Below are 12656 nucleotides of genomic sequence, written 5' to 3' on the forward strand. Positions count from 1 at the left end.
ACTTGGCACTGAAGGTAAAGTACACCAATGGATCACTAACTGGTTGAACAACAGACAGCAAAGAGTGGTGATCAAGGGATTTAACTCAGAGTGGGCACCTGTCACTGGAGGTGTCCCTCGGGGCTCAGTTCTTGGCCCAGTGGTGTTTATAATTTACATTAGTGATGTTGACGTTGAACTCAATAATCTCATTAGTAAATCTGCTGATGACACAAAGACAGGTAATTCAGTCCTCCCTGACAAAGACAGACAAAGCTTCCAAGATTTCTGTAAAATTTCAGCTTGGTCTGATAGATGGGAGATGCCCACTAATATAGATAAGTGTAGTGCGGTGACTATGCCTGATGAACGAGCCTCCCATAACCCACTTAGCCAGTGGGTGGGGTCTTTAGCCGACCTTCGGGTAAGGGTCCTCTCTGTCTCACGCCGCTCGTGGTGGGTTCAATCCCAGGCCCCATCACTTACCCTCTTTGTGTCTTGATTAATTTCTGGCGTTTTGTTCGAGGTCGTGTCGGGGAAATAGATAGGAAGAAAGAAGAAAGATGGGGCATGACATAAGTACCAGGCTCTTCAAGTTGGAACAAAAAATAGGAGGTTCAATTGCATGAAACTCAAAAGTGTTCAGTGTATCAAGGACATGGGTGCCAAAATTGTGTCAGACCTTAAATTCTCATAGTAATACATTGACACAGCAAATAAAGCAAACATAATGCTGGGCTTCCTCAACAGAAACTTTTCATTCAAGAATAAAGGTGTAATACTTCCACTGTACAATAGTTTAGTAGGACCCCACTTGGAATGGGCAGTACTGCATCAATGGCCAGTGGCCAATGGACAGTGACACACCTTGGTCACAGGTCACAAGCAGATATAAAAGTTAATTAAATCCAACAAATCTAATGTACCCAAAACCAACCCTTAACAGCAAGGGCTTTCCCCCCACCTCGACCCCCTCCCTCCTACAGGGGGCTTCAGCCCCATCAACTCCCCTTACATTTTAGTGAATGAAGTACATGACAGAAATTAGTAATTTGTGACAAAGTGTACAAAAATGTTGAGGAGCAGGTTGAGATCTAACGGAAAAAAAGTGTCGACCACCTGAGTGAGGTGTGTAAAACTGGAGTAACACCCAAGTTACTTGCGGGTTTAATTATGGTAAAATTATGATTTAGGGCATTACCCAGAAATTCTCAACACACCTTTGAATGCAAAAGAATGTAATTCAGATACAAACTCAATTTATCTGCTTGCTGTATTTACTCTAAGTTTTTCTTGCTGACCAAAACACCTTGCCTTACATGGCTAACCGAAACCCAATTTTGATTCCGATAGCATCGCACTGCGTCATGATAAATACTGTCTTGACACCAAGGTATGCAACCAAGGCATGAAGGCAGTACTGGGAGCCACGGCCCAGCGAGTGTTGGATGAATACCAGCACGGGCAGCGGTCGGGGCTCACCAATCTACCTCATATATAATTAAAAATAAACTTTGTTAATTATATGCATCACACAGTTTGAATCTTTAGGGAGCCATGGGCACATAACACAGGGATGACTGCCATGACAACACGACAGACACGGGAAAACGACCCTCACCTCACAGTGTCCTGGCAGCCCGCCGCCCGCCAGCTGGTGCCCGTGCCCTTATTTAGCGTGGAGTTGATATTAATGTAATTATGACTGCCGAAATAATGAAAAAGTGTCAAAGTAAGAGGAAAATCTTAAGCATTGAGCCCCGTGGTGAAACAGTTACCTCACAGCACGCCATGTGGTGTACCCAAGACCTTGGTTGCACCATATTTAGCAAATCATGTCCTAAGTCTATTCTAAGGCCACACGTTCACAAGATAGTTTTTGACAGCTACAAATTCATAAATTAAGTCAATCTGGTGAGATCATTTGACGCATAAGTGTCTGAAAGTCTTTCTTTCATCATAAATACCAATGGGGAGTCAGCTGTTGGTGCAGACATTCGGACACTGGCCAATGGCCATCTTCCTGCAGCAATCACATTTCTCATTTAATGCTGAATATGAAGGAGTACAATCATTTAATTCAACATCTAAATTTCTTTACTAAATAATGTAAGAGTTTATGTATAACTCCAGGCTCCATAACCAAACTAAGCATCGGGCCTCAGCTGTGCGTGCAGGCATTCGGACGCTGGCCACCACCGAGCACCCCTGGCACTCACCTGGCTCACCCGCCCCGCCCCGCCCCGCCGCCTGTGCCCCTGCCGAGGTGAGTGTGTGCAGGCCACTGGCCAGCCAGCACCCAGGTGAGCGGCACCCACAGGGGTGAGCGCCAGTGTTCCCCATCATCCTTGGTGTTCCCCGCGGGAGGCCCCAGCGCGGCCTGCCCCTCGCCACCCTGCCCAGGCCGTGTCAAGGCCTCGCTGTCCTCACAGTCCTCACCTCTTCCCTCCTCGTCGCCGCCAGGTGCCCTGCGTGTTGCGGCTGTGTGGTAATGTAGTGCGGGATTGGCAGCAGGTGTCGTTTTTTCCTCCTTTGTGTGTGCCGAGGCGACATATTGTTCACTGTCTCCATTCCTTACGTTCTTATGTTCTTAAGGAAATTTTATGCTTTATGAGTGTTTGAAGGCTCACTAAAGTTTAAATACAATAGCGTCATACCTATGGGAGGGCTCCACCCCCTCCCCCCAATTTAAGGCCATTAAATAATAATAATAATAATAATAGTTTTCTATTGCCCATTGGCATATATAAAAAAAATAAGACAAGCAAACGAAATCAAGATAGGTTATTTAAACGTGTGCATGTCTTGGTTCATGAATCTCCTAATGGGGTGGGGGGCCTTGATCCCCTTAACCCCATGTTTCCACATTGCATTGCACTTTGCTACTTAGCCTCCAACAACTGTTTGGGTTTGCACACAACTCTCATTGCAATTTTCACATTTGTTTTGATCCTTACCTTCTCTGACAGTCTTCTGAGTGGTTTGAAGGTTAGTAGAAGACATGACATCAGAAGAGTACTTTGTAAGGTAGGGAGTGTGAATTGGTTGTGTTAATATAAATAATCTTAACCAACATCTGGTGTGTGGTTGGTACTCTGTCTGTAGTTACGAAAAAGACTTGAAAACCTGTTAACACCAAAATTAGAAGATGGGAGAAAAAGAGGCAGTATGATCATGTGGTACGAAGGCACAAAGGAAAAGAAATAGTTGACAGTACGAATGTGAGGGAACTCACTTTTCTAGACAGAACAATAAATCAATGGAACATATTGCTGGCAGGAGTTATGTACTGAAAACATACAAAGTCTTTGAGAAAAAAATATGAATTTTTTTCAAAAGACAGGATGGTATGAGCTTGACTCATTCCTGTAAAAATACAATTAGGTAAGAACATTTGGTCATTCTGAAACTCAAACTGTCATCTTTATGTGAAATGTCTGCTAATACAGCAAAATATGGCTTTAAATTTCTGTAATGTGATAATATAGCAAAAGTATTACAAAATCATGTTACTGAAAGGTATAGTTACTTCATGGCTGCTGAAATAGTAACTTATTATTGCTGAGGATAGTAACCTGATGCTGGTAAAATACTAGTAACATTGCTGCTAAGGTTACTAAACTATTTTCACTTAATTAGTAATAAACATTTATGAGTTAGAAGAGCCTAAGGGATAGTAACTTATTTCCACTTAAACGATAACTCTCTGCTGCTAAAGATCACCTTTGTGAGATTTTTCATGATGGTTGACATTGTGATATGTCATGCATCCCCTCCTTCTAAACCCTGAGTGCACCTGTATTAATATAGGCTTTCTTATTTGCAGCTCACAGCCCATTTAAGAAGCATCATACATAAAGGTCTCCAGCACAACTCACACGCTCATCAACCAACCACCAACATCACCTACTCACTGACTTCTGCTTAGTGTTGAATGAACAACACAACTAAGTGAATCATGGCATCCGCAGCAGAAGTGGTTCAACCGACAGGCAACTTGCAGCCCACTGCCCCGCCCCTCAGGCCGGCATGGGGCGGGGCTGGGCTGGTGGGTGCGGTGGGTCCAGCCCTACCTACCACGAGTCCATGGGGGAATGTCTCGTCAGCAGTCCCACAAGACCCCACCCCCCAAAAGTCCTTCCATGAACTCATGTCAGAGGATCTGGCAAAGGACATACAACAGAAGTGAGTGTTTTATTGTGTGTGTGTGTGTTTTTCTTTTAAGCAACTAAATATTTATAGATATTGCAAGGTGATACTCGAGTCTGCATTCGTATGGTCTGATGCATAGTTATTACCTTTGATAAGTGTAGCGTTCCTTCTTATGAGGTTCTATCGAAAAGTTTCTGAACATGACCTTAAAAAAATAAGACTCACCCTCTACATTTTGCTCCATATACATTTTACAGCTTTAAATAAATGACTTTTCATCCATTACTTTGTGTACAAAGTATTGAAGGATGGTCTCCAACATTACCCCTCTGGAGGCACTCACAGCCACTTTGACATACTTTGGGTGTAACTTCAAAGTACTGTTTTGCCCACATCATCAACCATGTCATGAGAGGTTTTGTCATTTTTTTTACAAAAAAATAATTTTGCAGGGAGACAGAGGCCTACCACCTCTCCCTCTTGGATGAGAAGCCAGACTACAGTGACTTTATAAAGCCACAGGAGGATGTGTCTGATGACGCCTACCTGGCTCAGGTGTTGCAGTATGAATATGACCGCGAGTATGACCAGCAAGTGAACAGGGAGGAAAAGCTCTTCAATGGAAATTCAAAAGGTAGGGATTAGTAATTCATGGCTGTATCCAGTTAGTCATTAAAACACTGGTTTATTTATGCAACTTTAGCACTTTTTTCATATGAATAGTTTGCCACATTAAAATCTTAAAGATGTGGGTTTGAAAATAATTTTACAAGTGTATTTACTATTTAGAGTTTGTTTCAATTTCATAGACTTTCTGCATTTAAAGGATAAAACAAATGCCTCTCAGGTTCAAACCAGGCCTTTAGGCAGGGTTGGTCCACAACACTTAGTACAATGAATAGATAATATAAATTCTTGCTAAAGAGGTTGAGGTTCAATAGTTTAAGACTCACAATAGACTCATATTGCTCTTGTTTTCAGTATCGGTGTCATTCAATAAATTCAAAATCTGCCCGTCTTGGTATGGCCCTGACAGCGATGATGAGCTGCGGGAGATTGATGACGAGAACAGGGCCATTGACTCTTTTGAGGTGAGGAAGAAATATTGTGAATTTTAATTGTACAAAAATGGAGGCAGACCAAATGCGAAATAGTGTTAGCATTAAACGAACAGAGAAAGGGAGGGGAGTAGATAACACAAGAAAAGACTGTAGGTATTGGAATGATGGAGACATGCACTTTGAACACTATCTTTGGGAAGCTAATAAGGAACAACAGTTGTCATTCCAAACAAATGGGTCATCAAAGGAGGAAAGAGGTCATTTTTTCTGGTTTGAAAGACATAATTACAAGGAATGTCCCCAAAGTTGTGATGTGATTCTAAAATACTGCCTAATTGCACAAATGCGTGAGTTACTTGACTTCCTTGTGTCCCCCCCTCGGCAGGCCCGGGAGCGTGCTGACCCAGTGATCCCGGCAAGAGGCTATGTGAAGCATGGAGAGAAGATGGTGACCAAGCATGACCTGGCCATCTCGGGCAGGAAGAATGCCGTCAGGATCATGAACCTCCCGCCAGGCATTAACACTGGAGATGGTGGAGGATTTGACATGCAGCTTTCCAACAAGGTACACCAATTCTTTTTACCTCAATCTGTCTAAAATCCAATGCCCTTTCCCCCCACAGGAACATACTCAAAGGACAGCCCACATCAGAATTCTCCAACCCTCCTTTTGGCACTCCTTTTCAACACATTTGATCCCTCGCCTGCACTCTCACTCCAGTCCTTGTCCACTCTATTGATCCATTTCAACGATGATCTCCCTCTGTCACCCCCTCCCTCAGTCTTGTTCTTATCTTCTCTTTCCTCATCCTCATTCTTGTCATGTCCAAACCATCTCATTGTGTGTTCCACCCATTTAACCCGGTAGCAGCGACGGGCCAAATTTGTGGCTTTACCGTGTACCAGTGACAGGCCAAATTTTTGCCATGATATAAATCCGCAAAAATAGATGATGCATAAACTGATCACAAATGCGTTGATATATATTATGAAATGGTTTGCGTGAGTGATGATTTTTTTCTTATTTTTTTTCGCTTGGAGGGAAGGGCCTTTAAGAAACATGATCCCCGCAGCTACCGGGTTAACCACTCCATAGTCCACTTCTGTTTTTCTGACACCCGTATTGAAAAGTAAGACTTTTTTCATTACTTTTTGCATCACATCTTGACACACATGCACATACGCAGCTCATTTTCACTGCATCTATTTGTATCATCTGTTCCCTATACTACTTTGCTGTGTTTTCTCTTGTCTCTCACCTCTTCTTGCATATTTCTCCATCAGTTTCTTGCAGGTCTTACTTTTCTTCTTAACTAAAATTTAGGAGAGTAAAATCTATTTGCTTTTTGTCTGCGTAGTTTTTCTGTGTATTTATTGACCTCTCTTCTGGCCACTCTTTCTTTTCTCTTTTATTGGAGCAGCACCTACCGGGCTTTTGTGTTGTTTTATTTTTTAGCCTTTGAGCTGCCTCCCTTGCTGTAAAAAGGAGAAAAAAAACCTGGTCCATGTGTGCTCAGTGCTGATCTCTATTCCTTGCAGGTGTACAACAAGCTGTGTCGCTCAGCCATGTCTGACATGCGCAGGAAGAATCGTGTGCATGACAAGGTAAGGCTGGCCACTCTGTGTTCTTGTCAGGTCTGTGTGGCCTGAGCTGCTCTAACATATTTGTTTAATTGGTAGTTGTGTAAGTGTAGGAGAAAACAATAATACCAGTCTTAATTTATAATTCCTTCCCCTCCTGTCTCTCTGCGGCATATGACCACAGATGTTGCGCTGACTAAACGAAACTTTCCAACTTTCCAACCAGTCTTAATTGTCACGTTGCAATTTGTTTACACAATAGAACAAGAAAATCAGCCAGAAATAAAATCGGTTGCACAATATGACAGAGTTTTTTGCAAGGAAATTGAGTCATTGGTGAAGACTGAGTTTATATATTAGTGTACTACATGGCATAGTTATCACATGTTCCTCAATAGACTGATTCCCTAAATATTATGGCATTATGTAAGACTTCACTTCTCAAATATAACACAGGTGGAGAAGGCCACCTCTGAGATGGCCCTGGACCCCAAGACTAGGCTGCTGATCTTCAAGATGATCAACAATGCTGTGCTGGAGGTTGTTAACGGCATTGTCAGCTCTGGCAAGGAAGCTGTTGTCTTCCACGCACAGGGAGGAGAGTAAGTGGCTTTTGAGGAGGGAGCAGGCAGTGTGGCTGATGGAGGGCACACTGGGTCTCTTGGGTGTATTGGTTTCTTCCTTACCTTGTACAGACATGGGCAGTGCTGCAGGGAGTCAGGGGAGGTGTCTTGTCTGTCTTCTTGTCTAGAGTGGATAGTGTCGTGTAAATGTTGCCAGTTGCTTCATTAGGGTGTGAGTGAGGTTTAGATGAAAACTGGACAGTAAGTCATCAACATTTTTCACTGATTTTCAAGATTCATATACCCAACTGTTCATGTCAAGCTTTCCCCTGTTTGCTAAATGCTCTGTGCCATCCGTCCATGAACTGAGCAAAGCAGGATGCGACCATGCATGGAGTGTCCTTAATGGACTGGACCAGTGAAGCTCGGCAAGTGGAGAGACAGAACCAGCAAATGAACCTTGGCCTCTGATCAGGAGCAGCTTTTGTGGGAGAATCACTGTTGCGGCAGGGGAGTGTTGTCTGGAGTGGTCCTTTGCCCTTCAGAGGTGGCATCAACAATGAAATAAGGCTGAAACAAATTCTTTTTCCAGACAAAGCTGATGATGACCAAATCTGGTTGCTGATTAGATCTGGCTTCAATAATTTAGTGAAGGAAAAAGTATTCCCGGATCATGCCATTGATGGTATACATAATTCCATTAGGAGCTACCTTCTAATTATCTGTTTATAACATTTTATGTACTCTAAAAGGTAACATAAGATTACTGTACCCCATTCTTATTTTTAATAGAGAAGTATTTTTGTAAGGTAAACTTACTGTCAACCATTTTTCACTGACCCGTAATAATTGCATATAATTGGTCATTCACCGTCCTCTGCCCCAAGGTTAGAGGATGAGCCGCTGCCTGCGAACTGTGCGGTGAAGGTGTTCAAGACAACCCTGACGGACTTCAAGACTCGGGAGCGCTACATCAGGGAGGACTACCGCTTCAAGGACCGGGTCTCCAAGAACAACTCGCAGAAGGTGGGTCATGGCAGGGCTGGAGCCAGAGTGTGTTGGGGGTTGAGTTAAAATACATAGCTGGCTCTTTCCTGTGCATCATGGTGGTCACGTGGTTGCACCACCAGTCACAGACATCATTTATAGATCATAAGGGAGTGTATATAGATTTGTTTGTGAGGAAGTAAAAAATTCTATAAGCCATATATTTTACACCATTTTGATCCTAAAGCACTGGTTACCTATATATTTTTTGATGAATAATCGATTGGCAAAGAACAAGTGGTAAGACTGCTAGTACTGTAGTGAAATATTTTCTTTCCTTGTAGTAGTTAGAAAATGTTTTTTTTTCCAGCTTATTCGTTTGTGGGCTGAGAAGGAGTACCATAACCTCCGGCGGCTGCAGCGTGCCGGCATCCCCAGCCCCAAGCCGGTGCTGATCAAGAAGCACATCCTGGTCATGTCCTTCGTTGGTGATGAGCACATGCCAGCACCCAAGCTGAAGGAGGCACGCTTGTCCCAGGCTGACCTGTGTGTGGCCTATGAGCAGGTGGTGGAGGTGAGACAAAAGCCACAAGCATGGCTCACTCTCTTTGCCTAACAAATGTCTCCCACACTAAAAGTATCCTTTAGCTCATTGCTTCCATTTTGATTTTGCTGAGGGAAGCACCCTTAATATTTTTAAGTAGGCTATACTGAGGCAAGGAACTCAGGAGCATTGAGGGATGTAAATGGTTTTGAGAGACATGAATCTATTTCTGTTTTTGTTTGCTCCCAGGCCATGGTGAAGATGTTCCATGGGTGCCACTTGGTGCACGCTGACATGAGTGAGTACAACATCTTGTGGCATGAGGAGCAGTGCTGGATCATAGACCTTGGACAGGCGGTGGAGCCAACCCACCCACATGCACTCCACTTCCTCCACAGGGATTGTTCCAATGTTATCAGGTGGGTGGATGTGTTTAGGTCATATAAAATGGAGATTTCTTCAGAGTTCAAGGTGACTTGGTAAAGAATGTGGGCTGAACACAAAATTTAGTGGTATCTGTGTGGCTGAGGCCTATTGTTAACCTTTTGATAACAACACTTTGTATCATTATTGTTAAATACCTTTTCTTGTTATGGCAGAATTAGGGCTTAAGCCTCCAGGAGCGAGTGAAGTATACATTAAGGAAGTTAAAGTTACTGTGACTATCCATGTACAGGTACTGTTATCACAGACCTTGGCATGTCAGGAATGAAGGGATAATTTACAGTGCATTACATGGCAGTTTAGTTTACTGATACTTGCAAAAAGACTCAAAGGGTGCACATATTTTCATAATTGAATTCTGTAAAGAAAGTTATTCTGATATAGTTGAAGCACATTCTTGAGAATATGTTCACAACCATTTATCGTTTCACCTACACAATAATATTTGTGTACTTGCAGGTTTTTCCAGTCAAAAGGAGTTCCAAAATTACCGTCACCTCTGAGATTGTTCGAGAAAGTGAGTGGGATATCCTTGCCGGGCCCGGAGGAGTCTGCCCAGAGAATGGTATGTCTTGTGTCAGCTCATGCCTTACTGTGATTTTATGTTGGCTGTCTTGTTTCATATTTTCATACCAGAGAACAGATAGGTATACGAGTTGAACTGTAACTTTCATCAGCCACAAGATGATGAATGGGCAAGTAAAATTCACTTCCCCACGCTTCAACATTTATCTCAGCCCATCCTCTTAAGGCAAATGGTGCAAATAAAACTTTCCTATTTTTTTTGTGTGTGTGTGTGTGTTTTCACATTGCATAAATTACATGTTTTTATTTCTTTTGGGTTTTTATCTTGGGCATGTGTATTTGCATGACATGAGGACACCTACAGGAATAATTGCTGGTTTTGTTGCTCACCACGCCTCCCTCCACTTTCATCAGGATAGGAGACAAAAGTTGTGATCTGAGCCATTGTTGAAAAGAGTACATAATAAAAAGTCTTATCATGCACACCTACACATTGATTTCAGCCACAAGAATAGATCATAAAGGAACATAATTTTCCCTTTTTTTCATTTATCCTCACAACATTGGTCTCCCTCAACCCAGTGTGAACAGATTACACAAAAAAGGAAAGTAAGAAACCATAAATAATACAGATCTTTCTTTTACAGATTGAAGAATATGAAACCCACCAAGAGTTGTGGCGTGAGAGCATACACAACCCCAGTGACCAGTTTGAGTTCTTGTGGCAGGAAATCCAGGCAGAGGAAAAGCAGTGCAAAAAGAAGAAAGAAGATGAGGAGGAGGAGGAGGAGGAGCTGGGGAAGGAGGAGGAACAGCTGCTGAAGGCATTAGAAGCATCTGTAAGTTTCAGTGAGGGTAACAAAGAGTATGTCATTTCTTTATAGTTATGCATTTGTCTAAAATTCTAAATGGTCATCCTAACATTTAACAACAGTGTAAAAGGCTATAAATGATTTCCAGGGGTCATCAAGAATTTACTGAGTGATATTTCTTTGGGTTTGGGAAAGACGTCTGTCCTGCATTTGACTAGTGTGTCTGAAGATAAGATTTTACTGGGTTGTTATTTTCTGGATACAAATGATAATCCAAAGCCAATGCAAGTTTTGTCTTATTGTCAACAGGAAGGTAAAGAGGACGAGGGAGGAGAGTGTTCCGGCGAGGCTTCTGGTGGTGTGTGCCCAGGGGGTGGGGAGGAGGCAGGGACAGGGGGTCAAGGGAGGCTCCAGACCCCAGCTGCTGCTTCTGTTGCCCCTGTAACTTTTGTTTCCAAACATTCTAATACTCAGGGAGGAAGCAAAGGGGGCATCAGGTGTGGTGAGAAGCAGGCCAAGAAAAAAGGTAAAAATAAGAAAAATAAGTAGCAGTTGGGTTCAGTAACTTTTAGGTGTCTGTGTGTAGAGGCTGAAGCTGCTACTGGTTGCCAGCTGACTGGACGAGGGAGTCTGCATCACGGTGCCGTCACAGGCAGGTGACAGACACTCACTCACTAAGATATAGGTGGGCAACACCGAGTAGCTGGCGGTAAGTTGCCAATTACATATTTTTGTATTTATGCTCGACGTGTTTGAGGTTGTGATGTGAAGCAAAAAGAAAAAAAAAAAAAAAGCACATGTGAAGCTCATGGAGAGAGGCTGTTCAGCACTGGCTAGGAAGTCATATCTTCTCTGATGTTTTCATAGCATAGACACACTGTTTGGCCACCTGTGTTAGGAGGTGTGGCATCCTGTTGAGGGAGCCACGAGAGAGATCTCTGATGTCAGGGAGTGTGATGTGAGGGAAGTGACATGAACGTTTCTGAACAGTCATTCAGGTCCTTTCTTGCCTCTCATGAGATGGCTACAAGGAAGCATTGGTGAGCTTTTAATGTATTTTATTATTTTTAGTTTTTTCATTCTAATCAGAATTTTAGGCACTAAGGTTGTGATGATATTAACATGAAAATAACCCAGACCATCTATATCTAATGCCCCTCACTGAAACTTCCCCAAGAGGGTGGCCATGGCAGAAGTGTGTTCTTTTCCTGTTTGGAAAGTGACTCAGACTGGCTTTCGTGAGAGCTTCACCATGCTTTCTTATAATGTCTAAGGATTTGATTTGAGGATGTATCAAGCAGAATTTCAATTGAGATATGAATTTACACAACCTTTACTTAGCATGCTCTATTGTATGACTTTAGTACATTAATTATGATGTTCAGTTATATTTTGTTGCATTCTGCTTGTATGTCATGATATTACTGATCATGTTCCTGAATGATTGACTGGTCTGCTGATAGTTTGAAATGGAACACAACTGCCATGATAAAAATTGACCAAAAGTATGCTGAAGTGTTCTTGTTGCCTTGCTATATGATAATGCATGAAAGTATTATATATATTACTACTACTACTACTACTACTACTACTACTACTACTACTACTACTACTACTACTACTTCACTGGTTAATTATCCCTTGAGAACAGTTTCTTACCGTGTCTTGTGTTCTGAGGGTGGAAGGCCAGAATAGCAGGCGGCCCCTAGATGCAGTGAGGGGAGGTGGGGAGGGATCGGGTGACAGGCAGCAAGGGTGGAGGTGGTGTTGGCATCTCAGCATAATGGTCTGCAAGGGTGCAAGGGTGACACATGAGAAGATAATGATGACTGTCCCACAACACGCTTTCTTTCATCCAGTCACCACACCCAGATCACCCTAACTCATCCACCTTTTCATCCACGTAATCCTATTTTCTCTCCACCCATTATATGTATTAACAATGTCTTCATCCATTCAGTCACTTTAAATTGTCTTCTGTCCCTCCTTATACATCCACATCACCCGC

At 42.7% G+C, this 12656-nt stretch overlaps 1 protein-coding gene across 4 annotated transcripts; it reads left to right on the forward strand.

Moving 5' to 3' along the window:
• The first annotated feature begins 2101 nt into the window (after nt 1-2101).
• Nucleotides 2102-12156, forward strand: LOC126983007 (serine/threonine-protein kinase RIO3-like). 4 transcript variants are annotated; one of them, XM_050835416.1, is made up of 13 exons: nt 2102-2245; nt 3806-4164; nt 4584-4765; nt 5113-5222; nt 5578-5757; nt 6732-6797; nt 7230-7375; nt 8224-8362; nt 8694-8897; nt 9117-9286; nt 9771-9876; nt 10484-10675; nt 10958-12156. In XM_050835416.1, the coding sequence occupies exons 2-13, from the start codon at nt 3938-3940 to the stop codon at nt 11195-11197; spliced, it is 1962 nt and encodes a 653-aa protein (XP_050691373.1). In that variant the 5' UTR covers nt 2102-2245; nt 3806-3937; the 3' UTR covers nt 11198-12156. The 4 variants fall into 4 exon arrangements, with proteins under 4 accessions (XP_050691373.1, XP_050691372.1, XP_050691371.1 ...); XM_050835415.1 differs by lacking the exon at nt 2102-2245 and adding an exon at nt 2252-2475; XM_050835414.1 differs by lacking the exon at nt 2102-2245 and adding an exon at nt 2252-2467.
• The last annotated feature ends 500 nt before the right edge of the window (nt 12157-12656 follow it).

The sequence above is a fragment of the Eriocheir sinensis genome, chromosome 52, assembly GCF_024679095.1.
Source record: "Eriocheir sinensis breed Jianghai 21 chromosome 52, ASM2467909v1, whole genome shotgun sequence".
In the NCBI taxonomy this organism is placed as follows: domain Eukaryota; kingdom Metazoa; phylum Arthropoda; class Malacostraca; order Decapoda; family Varunidae; genus Eriocheir; species Eriocheir sinensis.